Here is a 13,527-nt window from a genome sequence, read left to right as displayed (position 1 = left end):
TCAGTGTTTTAATAACTGAGATATATTTGGTGCAACCCACCTCAGTTTTCCCCTGGAGATGGAGTCGATGATTCTGAAGAGGCTCATCAGTGGAGAACGGCTGAAGGCAAAAAAGATTCCCATAAAACAAGCAAACAGCAAAGGAAAGGTCATATATTACACATTTATTATTTTGCGGGAACAATCCGATAGGCTTTTCATCTGCAGTATTGAAAAGATGTATTTCTAAAGTCTTCCTGCATTCATCCTGACAACACAATGGAAAGGATGGCTGTGTCTGATTGGCTGCTTTCGCAACCTCCCGGCTTGGGTATTTAACCCCCTCGACTTGTCGGGAGGCTGCTCAGAGCGCAGGCGGAGCAGGGAGGGGAGGTTTTACGCACAGCTCTGAACGCCAGGAACTCACACAAACAGCTTCGGGCCAATCAGAGGAATATTGATCTAAAACGTTGAGTTTGAGCACATCATAACAGCGCGGTCCGGTAAGTCGAGTGAAGCTGGTATTAATTTAATAATTAACATTTGATTCAATTTAAATATGGAGAGGCAACAACAAATGTATGTTATACTAGACTACAATCTATCTATCTATCTATCTATCTATCTATCTATCTATCTATCTATCTATCTATCTATCTATCTATCTATCTATCTATCTATCTATCTGCAGTTTTGTGTATATATTAACTGCTCTTGTGCGTCTGCTACTGCATTCTCCGGGCTTTTTGAAGTTTGCACTTTGCATGCCAAATATGTTTTGTTGCCATGTCATAGAGTTTTATATTTACTGCTTTGAACCCCATTCAGTCCTTTGTGCCGGACTTGATGAATGCTTTAACCTACTTTCAGCCTGCCCTCTGATGCTCCTGCATGATCGTGTAGTTTTCGGACAGCTGCAGAGCTGAAAACGAGCGGCTTGTGCGCCGCATCACCAGCTGATCTCAGGCTGCGACCTTTGTCGCTTCCAGAACCTGCAAGCGCGCAGGCTTTGTCTTTAAAATGTGTGGCATGAATGCATCACAACACCATCAAAAGAGTAAAGCTTTGAAGAGCTTTTCCTTCTTGCTAGAGAGGATTTATCGGATCTTTTCACCCTGGAGATCCTGCAGGGCACTGTCGGAGAAACATTTAACACTTTAATAGGGATTTTTTTTTTTTTAAAGGAGGCTGTTTAACTATTACCTAAATTCAGGTTCGGTGGATTTGGAAACATTTGGAAGCATTGGTTTTTATCCCCTCACAGCCATGTAAAACGGCACTGTGATGATGTGCACATGATTTTAGACATTGCGCTTCTAAACAGCAGTGACAACGTGACGATGTTCAACAAATATTCCCATAAACTTTACTTATGCGGGATTTGTTTGCTCGGATATACAAGCTCCCAAGCTTTTTGTCTAAAAATACAGTTTTCAGGTTTATGCGCACTGTGTTCTCACTTTTAAAAAAAAATACATAACTTTCAGCGGCTGTATTCTGCCGCAGGGAATCATTTCAGTCATAAAGGCATGCGAAGCTTTATCTGATTGTTGCACTTTTATTGCCAACTAATTATCTAGCCAGCGCTATAAAATTAATGATAAAATGAAGCCACCTCCTTTCCACAGCTTGGGATGAAAACCACATGTTGCTTTCAACAGTCACATTTATTGTGTGCTGCTCGGATAATTCAGAATGTGAAGATCCAAGAAAATTAAGACAGTTTGATGTCATTTCCTCACATCATGGACATCCTGGAAATTTATGCTGAGGATAAATGCTTCCTAAAATCTTCCTGCCATCTCTTACTTTGAGGTCACTCTCATGACTTCTGCCCTCTTCTTCATTGTAGCTCAGATACCCCGCTCCTTCATTCTGGCTCTCCCTTTCCTGTGCATTCCTCCCTATTTTATTGTCCTTCCAAATTGTACGGTAGATCAAGTTGTCAGTTTTCTCCTGTCCTGGCCTCTTGTGTCTTCCTGCATTTCATTGTTTTTAAAAACACAGTTTTCAACACTTCTCTGCGCTCCCACCTTCAGCCCCCACGCACAGGCATACACTATCTGACCACCGCAATATCCCTTCCACTGCTGCTCAGCTGGTTGCCAACATTCCCCCTCCCTCTCTCTCAACCTCTTCAGATGTGGAGCCAGCAGAGCTAAAGGTTGGAGATGGTCTCTAAAGCCAAATCTATTAGATTAAGAGGATCGGGCCAGTTAAAACTCAGGTTTCCAATTAAATCAGACAATTCTGCTCTAACATAGCCTAATGAGCTGCCATGTTACACAACACAAAGGCATCATTCACATGACCGAGACATACGTTTGGACGATGGCCACATTTTTCAAAACTGATTTCTTGTGATATGTGTGTGAGTTGACCCATGTGATTTTCTGTCTTTGTGTGTGAGAACAACTAGTGTTTTTCAGTCAAATGCATTTATGAATAGCAGTTGTCTTTGAGCGAGTGTGTGTGTGTGCATGCGCTCAAGCGTATGTTGCTTCTTTTAGTGCAACTGCATTAAATTTTGCAAATGCAAGTGTATTCTGACATGATTATTTAAAAGTAACCCTGTGTGTCCGCAAATTGTTGCCTTTCCAAACCATCATGTCAAAGAAGTTTGCTCATCTGCGCCAAGATGAAGATTGTACCCATGTGTGTGTGAGTGTGTCTGTGTGGTGTGTGAGCGTGTGTGTACGTCTTCACCCCGATAGCATGTCTCTATAGACGCGGTTGTATTCGTCAATCAGCCCATTTATCCCTCCATGCTCCAGGCCATTCTGAGGGTGTGTGTGTGGTGGGGGGGGCATGATTCTTGAGAGGGCTCATAGCCAAGTTAGAGTCCTCTATGAGTGAAAGAAAGAATCAATGTTAGAGCGCACGGGACACACAAACACTGTTTTCATCAATATTTCATCCCTCCTGCTCCCTTTGTTCACCAGCCTTTATTTTACAGCTTCTTTTTCATCGCATAAAAACGCTGCTTTGATGATGTGTTTAATATACGTGCACATGTACTCAGTTAAATATATTGTGACGCCTGTTGATTCAAGAGCAAATTGCTTACTCAGGATTGTGCTTGAAATGTTTGCTTTGTTTTATAATTACTGGATCGAGCGACAATAGGCTGGCTCAATGGTGTGGGGATGATTTTGCTCTTAGTTGATCCATGAACATACTGCAGGGGTCGCTGAGATTGTTAAACGGGTTTCTTTTTTTTAATTTCTTCAAAAAAAGAATTTTCACCATAAACCAAAGCACAGGAGAAATTTAAATTTGCACCTGGTGATGTTGGTCATGCTCAGAGGGGCATTATTATATGTAATAAACTTTTTAATAATCCATTCAGTAGTTATTTTTATAATTATTTGGTACAGAACTGTAAATGTGAACCCCAAGTTGAAAAATCACAGGATCAGCAACAAGTACATATTTTATAGGGTAAACAAAAACACAGATGTGCTTTTGGCGTTCTAGATGAATCAAAAGTCATCCTCTTCAAACCATAAATATCTTTTTATGCGCCCTGAGAATCTAACATTTGTTAGAAATACTTTAGGCCAAAGCGGTGAACTCACCATCGTTGCTGGTTTTCACCTCAGCATGCATTCTGGAAGGCTTGTCTTCATTTCACACATGCAGCAAGTTTTCTGTTTTGATGGTTGAACTATTTTCTCTGCAGGACAACTTGGACTCAGACGTTGCCAGCTGTGGAGCAAGACCCAGTGGGTGGATGCGTGTGTGTGTGCCTTAAGTGTTTGTTTTCTTACTTCTGTGCACCTTTGGGTGAGGCTTCTGTGAAGATGAGGGCCATCACACTGCTGTGTCTTCTGATGGTTGCGGAGGCTGCAGCCTCCAGGTTCGTCCGTGACTCCCAAAGTGGGCTTGAAGCTTTAGAACCCGGCAACAACAACGCATCAGTTGTTCTTCCACCCTCGCAGCCGGGCCGACCACGGAGCTCGCACCCCCCCATGTGCATAAACCCCACGGAGATCAAGCAAGCCTTCAAATATGTGAACACCATCATATCCTGCCTGATCTTTGTCGTGGGAATCATTGGCAACTCAACACTGCTCAGGATCATATATAAGAACAAATGTATGAGGAATGGACCCAATGTACTCATTGGCAGCTTGGCACTGGGAGACCTGTTATATATTGTCATCGCCATCCCCATCAATGTGTACAAGGTAACCAGATTTATACTATGTGTCTTTATGATTCTTCTCATAGTTTAACATCGACTGTACATAAAAGATGGACATAGCTACATTACCCACTGGTTGCTGGATTACCCCTCTGCCAGCTATGAGTCTGTTTGTCTGTTGTTTTTTGTGGCTTCATTTTGGAGTTTGTCACTTTAATGTGATCTCTGTCTCTCAGGTCTCTAATTCAGAAACTGTTTGCTGTGTTAAAATCACACAGTTATATCTTTGAATAAAATTCAATTCACTGTTAATACAAGTGAAAGTTTCGCATGACAAAGTCTTCATTAAATAATTTAGCTGACTTACACAATATGTAGAAACTTAATATTGATTCAGTTTATTACCAAAGCTGAGGATGCATCTAGTATTTTACTTTAGTATTACTTCAAGCTAAAGCAGTTTACATTGCCTAAAATGTAAACCTGATAATTGTAATTTTTTCTGCCGGAGGTTTCTTCCTGTTAAAAGGGAGTTTTTCCTTCCCACTGTCGCCAAAGTGCTTGCTCATAGGGGGTCATATGATTGTTGGGTTTTTCTCTGTATCTATCTCTGTATCAAAAGTTGCCTTGAGGCAACTTTTGTTGTGATTTGGCGCTATATAAATAAAATTGAATTGAATTGAATAAATAAATCAGGTTTATTTATTGCTTTGTAAGATTTGATGTTGCAGACTTGTCTACCTAAAACTTCAAGGGATTGTCAAACCCATAAAAAGGCAGATGTAAAGTGTTATGCTAGGATTTTCATAGAAAGGACTTTATTCACTTGCACTATCCAATGGTCAGAGATTTTAGTGCAGCCAGACAATCCCAGCCTGCAAGAGCTTATTAAACCAAAAAACAATATTTTAAACTTTTTTGTGGGAGTATTAAGATGCATTTCAACTTTTTGATTTAATGAAGAAACATTTAGAGTGCGAAGGCTTTACAACCTCTGATAGATTAGCGAACAGTACAGATTGCTGTGAGCAGCTGAAAAATATAAAGTCCCTTCTGATATTCAGATGTGTGGCCATAATTTGTTGTTACACATGCTGTCCTGACCCTGAGCAGAACTTATTGCCCCTGGGAGATGGACTTGGCAGTCACGAGGAACATGCTGTTGTTGCTTTTGGCATTAGAAGCTGTATTAATGAAAGAAGACACGAGGAAAGAAGGACCCCTAAATGGACCTCAAAGAGGTCTGCCCGCATGTTTACACAGGTGAACTTCTTACATTTACAAAACTCTCTCCTCTCCGTCTCTTTTTCCTGCAGCTGTTAGCCAAGGACTGGCCATTTGGCGTGTACGTCTGTAAGCTGATGCCGTTCATCCAGAAAGCGTCGGTGGGAATCACCGTCCTCAGCTTGTGCGCACTCAGTATTGACCGGTGAGTACACCACTACTCCACACACATACATAGACACTGACAAGTGTTAGTATTAAAAGCAGCTAATGGATGTCTCTGTTTATAGCTACCATGCAGTGACATCATGGAGCAGGGTGAAAGGGATGGGAATCCCACTGTGGAAAGCTGTGGAGGTGACACTGATCTGGCTGCTTGCTGTGGTGCTGGCAGTTCCCGAGGCGCTCGCATTCGACATGTTGGAGATACCATACAGAGGCACCAAGCTGAGGGTTTGCCTGTTGCATCCAGAACAGACCACAAGCTTTATGAAGGTAACCACCAGATTGTCACAGTCAAGTCAAAATTTACAGCATCACAATGTAGAGGTCACCAGTATGAGGTGGAAAAACTGCACAAGTACTTTTTATATAAATGTATTAAGGTCATAAGGTGTTAGTTGTTGCAAAAAGGTGTCCTTTGCTACCTTCGGTTTCCCAATTTTCATCACTGTGCACAGAAATTAACAAGATATTGTTAAACTCTTCTACATTTTGGCCTATACTCTTATTTCTGCAACATGATCACGTTGTCCACCATGTTAATTTGGGCTGTCAGCTTGATAGCATTCTCTAAAAATCACTTAAACACTGGGCTAACAACTGGCAATGATGACATTCTCATTAAAATGCAGGACACTTAACACAATAAATAACATACAAGCTCTTCCTCCCCTCACCCCCAGCCAGTAACTGCAGATGGCTCCCTGAGCCTGGTTCTACTGGAGGTTTCTTCCTGTTAACGGGAGTTTTTTCACCCCACTGTCACCAAGTGCTTTGCTCAGAGGAGGTCATGTGATTGTTGGATAGTTTTCTCTGTATTATTGTAGGATCTTTATCTTACAATATAAGGAGCCTTGAGACAACTATTATTGCGATTTGGTGCTATATAAATAAAACTGAATTAAATTAAAGGTGACTAGTGTTTTGCTATAAACAGAATAAATTTGAGATATGCTAAACTAAGGGTGTCGTAACATTATAATTTATACCATGAGTTCGCAAAACAGATGATAAACAGCCTGAGAAATACGAAGTGTAGAAACAAAAACATGTCTCAGGCATTTTGCCTTCAGTACAGAAAAACTAAACTGTTGTAAATCGAAGAAATGCATCAGCACAGCTCCATGTGTTGATCACAGAACATCAGTTTGCCCGGGGAAGTCGTGTGTAATATTTGTTGGCAAGAATGTGGTAAGAGTTAGATTCCAGGCTGAACCTAATTTATAGCAGAAAGAGCTTAAAATGATGTAGGTACCTTCTTGAAACGTTGTGGATGTACCTCACAGAACTCCTGTTCGCTTATTAAAGCCTCCCGTGGGCTACATTAACTTGCAGCTGCACATTATTCCCACTTACATCAGTGGTCTACACCAAAAGTGGAAAAAAATCCACTGTCCTGTTTTGTAATTTTTTAAAGAAAGCGATCGGGATCTGCGCTAAACTAAAATAGCTTCTTCTTTCCACCATGTCCTTTGTCCTTTTGCACCGAAGTTCATAAAATCGAGTTTTTTAGTCTTTGAATAATCCTGCCAACAATTACAGACAGGGTGGCAGTTTAAAGAAGAAGAACAACACACAATATCTAAGTTAGGCGATGGGCCACCATGTGCTTCTAGAACAGTTTCAGTGTGCCTCGTCATTGGTGATTCACATTATTATAAACTCATCAAATCACACGACGACCCCTCTGCAGATAGGTGAAACTGCTGCAGCTGATCAGAGAGGAAGTGACCTCTCCCGTCAGGACTAAAATGTTTGATGCTGCTGGGTCAAAGGTTCAGATTTTTCCTTTAATTTGTCTGCCGTCTGAACCTCCGCCTTAGCTGAGAAAATATGAAAACCAGCAACATGGAAAAACTCCAAACAGCTGGATACTTACGTCTTTCTGAGATATATGATCTAAACAACTTCAGTTTGGCAGAGAGGAGTTATGTATCAATTCAAAATGTTTGATAGGGATTATTAAACTTTCCCACAAACACATGGTCAAAGTTATCCAGCATGTTGATTTGGATCTGTTAGGATTGGGCTGAGGGGGAATAAACCCCTTGGATTCTATTCAGCTTGCACCTGATGTTACTTTCGAGTGCAAATGTCAACAGAATGGTTCTCTTCAAAGTAAAGCGCCTGGACAGCAATGATACAATTAGAGTGTTTCTTTAATCAGGTTCCTTTTATCACTCTGCCAGTAAGTTATTAGTGACAGCAAAGAAATGCAATACAACACACTGCAGGCAAAACATGTCAAATTACTTTTTCACAGTTCATTGATAAAGCCACACAGCAGGATCAAAATCACAAAGATATTTTGATTCTTTTAAATCTGAAGGAAGGAACCACACAGTTCAGTGGAAACAAAGCAGGAAGCTGGCTTTTAATGTGTCATCAGGATTTGAATTATCTTATAAACCTACAATGTCAGCTTTGATCAATAGTCAGATTTAAGCTGATTATTGCTATGAATCAAGGTACTGTTTATTAGTCATAAGCCACTCCTCATTTCTTTACAATCTCCAGGAAACCAGAGTTTCTGTTATTTTTTTTAAGTCCTCCAGGCTTTCTGAAGGTCTTTCAAAGTTTTTATTTAGTTTGGACATCGCCTGCATCATCACACATTTTTAGTCCGGTCCTTGTGCCTAAACATTTTTAGAGGATCTTTTTTTCCCTTTGTTTTTTCATTTGTTAAACTGCTTAACATTAATCTATGAGGGATGAGTAAATGTTGTCTACACATAACAGTCAACTTGGCAAAAAAACAGTTTAAATTGTATCGTTAGGCACTTTTTTAAATGCAGCCTGTCATAAAAACCACATTATTTGTTCTCATTTCTTGAGCTGAATTAAAAAAGAAAAAAACAGAAAAACACAGCAAAGTTTTTGAAGCCAAATAATGTTTGCATTAAAATAATATTCTGCACCATCAAGGTGTTTCCCAAAAACATGTTTTGGTGCAAAAGAAGTGGCTGGCCTAAAAAAAAGATGTATCCAATTATCTATGTCAGAGGAATCGTATCTGAAAATTATGTCCTTAAGAAATAAGAAAGTCATCATCAGCATGTATGTAAAAGTTCAGTGTCTGCAGCATCTGTAAAACACCGTGGAGGCTCTGTCATGTTTTGGCTTTCAAGGTTGTTGCAATTTTACAAACTCGTATTTTTCCTTGTATGCTGTATTTCCATGTATGTTTTCACCTATTTCCACTTTTCCTAGGAAAATTTTTTTTTAAAAACAGAGGGGTGGCTCAAGACTTTTGCACAGTACTGTAAAATATAATACACACAATTTTATGTTGGTTTAACAAAGTAAATATTCAAGCTGAAATATCAGCAACAATATCAACATTATCCATATAAGCAAAGATTAGCAAAGACGCAGCTAATCCACCAAAGACGTACAACAGGCCAGGAAAACAGTGATTATGTTGATGACGCAGAGTTCTGGGAAACTTGTGGATCAAATGAGATACAAATGGATTTATGTACTTAGACCAAAGTTGCACTGTACCTGCCTCTTACAGGTTTAACATGACATTATCTTGAAAAATAGATATGTATTTTTTCCAGTACCCTTGTTTTGTTTTTTTCCCAGTTCTACAAGGAAGCGAAGGACTGGTGGCTGTTTGGCTTCTATTTCTGTTTCCCTCTGGTCTGCACGGGAATCTTCTACACTCTCATGTCCTGTGAGATGCTCAGCCGCAAAAAAGGCATGCGCATCGCACTCAATGACCACATGAAGCAGGTAGAGATGCAGATGACAGCCATGCTGGGAACCATTACACTGATTAGCTTATGCAATGGCGATGTCTGCTATAATTTACAAGAATCACTTCTTCTCAGAGAGTACTGGTCACTCAAACTAATGACTAAATTCACTGGCACAGTGGATCTTTATATTAGTTTGTGAAATACAGCTAACCAATGACAGCAAAAACTTTCTTTCTGTACACCACACATTACAGTAACCTGTGAATTGTGATTAGATCAAGAGCTGGGTATGGTCACCTTACTGTTCCTCTGATTTCTTTGTGTGTGTGTGCTGCAGAGGAGGGAAGTAGCAAAGACAGTGTTCTGCTTGGTGTTGATTTTTGCTTTCTGCTGGCTGCCCCTTCATCTCAGCCGTATTCTGAAGAAAACAATCTATGAGGAGGATGACCCCGACCGCTGTGAGCTGCTCAGGTAGGCACGTAGATAGCCAGTGCGATTGTTCTCCATTCTGAACCTTCCTGTAGTCTTGCATGTAAACCTTGGCTTTTTTATCTGTCAGTTTCCTGTTAGTGATGGATTACATTGGAATCAACATGGCCTCCATAAACTCCTGCATTAACCCGATTGCCCTCTACTTTGTCAGCCAAAAGTTTAAAAACTGTTTCCAGGTATGCAATAAAATTACAAATGTGGTTTTACAAGAAAACCTATTTGTCAAAAGTCTAAACCTTATATATTTTTTTGCTGTTTCGTAGTCTTGCCTGTGTTGCTGGTGTTACAGAACATCTCATCTGGATGACCAAGGACGCTGGAAGGGCTCATGCCACGGTAACGGACTAGACCGCTCCAGCTCCCGTTCCAGTCAGAAATACACAAGCTCTTCATAAATGCAAACACACTAATTGCACACCTCCTCCTGTACACACCAGTGCTCCCATCAGGGACAAACAGCAGTCTCAGTGCCAACAAACTGGCCTTCAGATCAGAGTCAGAAGGGGAACCTGGAGTCACTTCTACAGGACTCGCCGCAGACTGAAAGACTCAAAGATCAACCCCAAAATGCTGATGAAATAATGGAAGTGTGCCTCCTCAGGCTGTAATAGTAAATGCAAAAGCTTTGATGAAACCGATGCTACATAAACACGTTCATATTCCTACGCTGAGGCCTCTCTAGAGGACAACTCGGTGACACTAAAAATGCATTTATACAGAATGTTTATTCAAACCACTATGTAAATGTATGTACAGTATTATTTACATATAGAGTGCAAACTTACCATCATATTTATCCTTAGTACTTTGTGTAGCTATGAATAAGCACTGAAAAACACTACCTGTTGAAGCTTTATTACCTCACGGGGAAAGCTAGAGGGAAACTGTGACCCTTAGTAATTTTACAATGTAGCTTCTATTTTTCTAAGAAAACAACACAAAGCACACGGAGAGCTTGTGTTACCTAAAGACGTGAGGTGTCCACGTGTTATTATTGCCAAATATTTCACCTCTATCGGAGAGCAGTAATGTTTCTGTGGCTGGAAATTAGTCTGAAAATGCTTTGTGAGAGCTGTTTAAGTAATACATTTCTGAGCCATGTAAAAGCTTTTGGGAAGGAAAAAGAAATTTGCTGGTTAAGCTGTATGTAAGTGAATGATTTAAAAACTCACATAACAAGGGAAGGTTAAAAAGTTCCACAACACAGCCCATAAAAAGCTGAGGTCAGACATGACTTAAATGAGGCATCATGGACCTGTAACTTGTGCAGAGAGCAACCATCGACTTTTGTTTCAAACAGACTCAGCTTTTATGTTGAGGATCGTTACTAGGAATGACAGCTGGGTGCTCAGACCCAGAGACCAAACGGGAAATTGCAGTGGAAGAGCTTGCAGCTTTGAACGAGGAGTGTGACCAGGAGCACACATATTCTTCTTATTATCATTATTATCTATTTTTTAAACAGTAAATTAGTCTCCCAGGGTCAGACAGTCGAAGCAGGGCTGGGCTGTAATGTCCTGAGTAGGGTTTTCGCGATACTAGAATTCCGACACTCAGGAAAATACTCAATACCTGATGCTATTTCTAACACCGCAGATGAAAAAATGACAAAATAGGCATACTTCTTTTAAAATATTAGAACAATGCTGGTTCATGCAAAGGATTGAACCACAGCCCTGTTCATTTTCTGTGCTTCTGTCGACTTAGTCCCACGTTTTTGTTGCTGAACAGAGTTGAAGAGGTAGGCTGCCAGTGAGAAATGAAACTGTTTTTTTACAAAAACAACTGTGCCTTCGTGTTAAATTAACAGTCCAATAACTTTACAGACAGGCAGGACTGATAAAATCTGCTGCCTAGCTCCAAAATTACCGTTAATATTTCATTATTAGCCATAGCTGCTAGCTTAATGATAACAGACAACTAACGTGGGTTAGCTGCTAACAGTTAAATGGCTAATGCTAACATTTATGCCAGTCAGATTAATGTTTGTGTTAACTAAGTAATACTAAATGTGTTTGAAACAGGAGTTTTACTGACCTCTCAAACTTCCTCAGAAAGACAGGATATAAATTAAGATGCTTTGCAGAGTCTGTTGATGCGTTCAGCTGCTAGTGGGGGGAGGGGCCGTGCTGCATGAACTTGTCTGTCTAGACTTCTGTGGTGAGTCTTTGTAGAGCCTGCAAAGTCACCTGTGTAACTGACCAATGTCATTGCCAGCATTTGTGTATGTGCAAGTGCATTACATGTTAATTACCCCATGGCTGTGTCTCTGTTTGTATGCCAGCCAACAGAAACAAACAAAACGCTTTTTGAAGAAAAATCTAATCTAATCTAACGTCATCTCACAATGAGAAGGATAAAGGTAGCTGAAAGTAAAGTGAATACAAGCACTTAATAATCACATATAAATCTAATATAAAAACTCCCCATCAGAAGGAACACATTTATTCTGTATTCACAACATTGTCACTTGGGGAGAAAAAATTGCATGTTACAGTTCATTTTAAGAAAATGGGACAGTGCCAATATTAATAACACTCAGTCCAGTGATAAAGAAAAGCCTAGGATGAACCCATTTTATGTAGCGTAATTTCAGTACAGTGTTTCTAAGATGTGGTTAGAAACGCTTTCACTGTTCTCAGTAATCGTGAAATGTGCGTATTCTGAGAATCCAGACAACGTGTTTGCCGTCATTTGGAAGACTGAAATAGAGCACACTGAAATATGTTTATCATTTTAACGCCTGGACACAACATCAATCAAGTCAGCTGATCATGCAGTATGTGACTCATTAAAATCTATTTCTTGCCATTTTGAGCCTGCTTTCAGCTGCATCTAAGTGATTGTACAACTTTGTAAGTTTCCTTTGTAAGTGGGACCAACAAGCTGAGACACGTCGGTAATTTGACCTGGACGATCAAGTTAAATGTTTATATCCCCTTATGTCTGAAATCACATTTATATTAGTATGCAGTAATAAATATCATTTTATAGCACTTGTGTTGTTTGAGGGTTTTTGTTTGAGTCATTACAGGTCAGTAGAGATGCCATCAAAAATTGACACAATACAACATGTTACATAAAGTAGAAAACGGTGAACAAAACAACCCGTCTTCTCTGTCAATAACAGCTTGTAGAAGCTTAAATGTGATTTTATAAACATAATGCTTTCTTTTTCTTAGAAGAAGCTGCATTTGGTTTGCATTTGATATCACAGATCATAAAATGGCAACTTGTGAAACGTCTTGACTTTACTGCTGACAAATAGAGAAGCTGATTCCAAGAAGCGGGTCTTGTGGTGATTTACTGTAGACAGAATGTGAGAAAAAGATCTTTAACAACTGTTCACATTACAGATCTCTTTAATCTCACAAAACTGGCTGTTGTCACAAAACAACATAGCTGAGTCCTGAGGTCAAACGGAGACGGCGCTGCACTGGATTCCTGGAACAACTTAATTAAAGAATTTAAGCATAAAATCCTCTATTGGCATGTTTACAAGGACTTCAAGGCAAATATTTAAAGATTAGAAAAATAATATTCACTTTATAGGACTTTCTGAGCTCCTACGCCAGACACTTTGGAGAGTTCCAATATGTTTTACATAAACATGGTATGGGCTAGAACTTCATCCTGCTTCTATTCAATTCTAAACTTCGTGACGCTGACAAAACCACATCAACACTCAAAATTATTGTTTGTTAAAAGAATTATATATTCATAGCAATGCTTCAGTGTCCCAGTGCTGCTGTCAACAAC

The 13,527-nt window shown here is 39.8% G+C and overlaps 1 protein-coding gene across 1 annotated transcript; it reads left to right on the top strand.

Moving 5' to 3' along the window:
* Positions 1-349: 349 nt before the first annotated feature.
* On the top strand, positions 350-12,777 carry LOC146677292 (endothelin receptor type B-like). Its single transcript, XM_085420237.1, has 9 exons — positions 350-482; positions 3,662-4,169; positions 5,443-5,555; positions 5,641-5,845; positions 9,161-9,310; positions 9,614-9,747; positions 9,836-9,944; positions 10,032-10,104; positions 10,206-12,777. The coding sequence occupies exons 2-9, from the start codon at positions 3,783-3,785 to the stop codon at positions 10,310-10,312; spliced, it is 1,278 nt and encodes a 425-aa protein (XP_085276363.1). The 5' UTR covers positions 350-482; positions 3,662-3,782; the 3' UTR covers positions 10,313-12,777.
* The last annotated feature ends 750 nt before the right edge of the window (positions 12,778-13,527 follow it).

Source organism: Rhamphochromis longiceps, linkage group LG2 (assembly GCF_057381845.1).
Source record: "Rhamphochromis longiceps isolate RC_006_pf linkage group LG2, R_longiceps_female_GT1.1, whole genome shotgun sequence".
In the NCBI taxonomy this organism is placed as follows: Eukaryota; Metazoa; Chordata; class Actinopteri; order Cichliformes; family Cichlidae; genus Rhamphochromis; species Rhamphochromis longiceps.
Note: the sequence above shows the minus strand (reverse complement) of the source record. Positions and strands in the feature narration are given on the sequence as shown.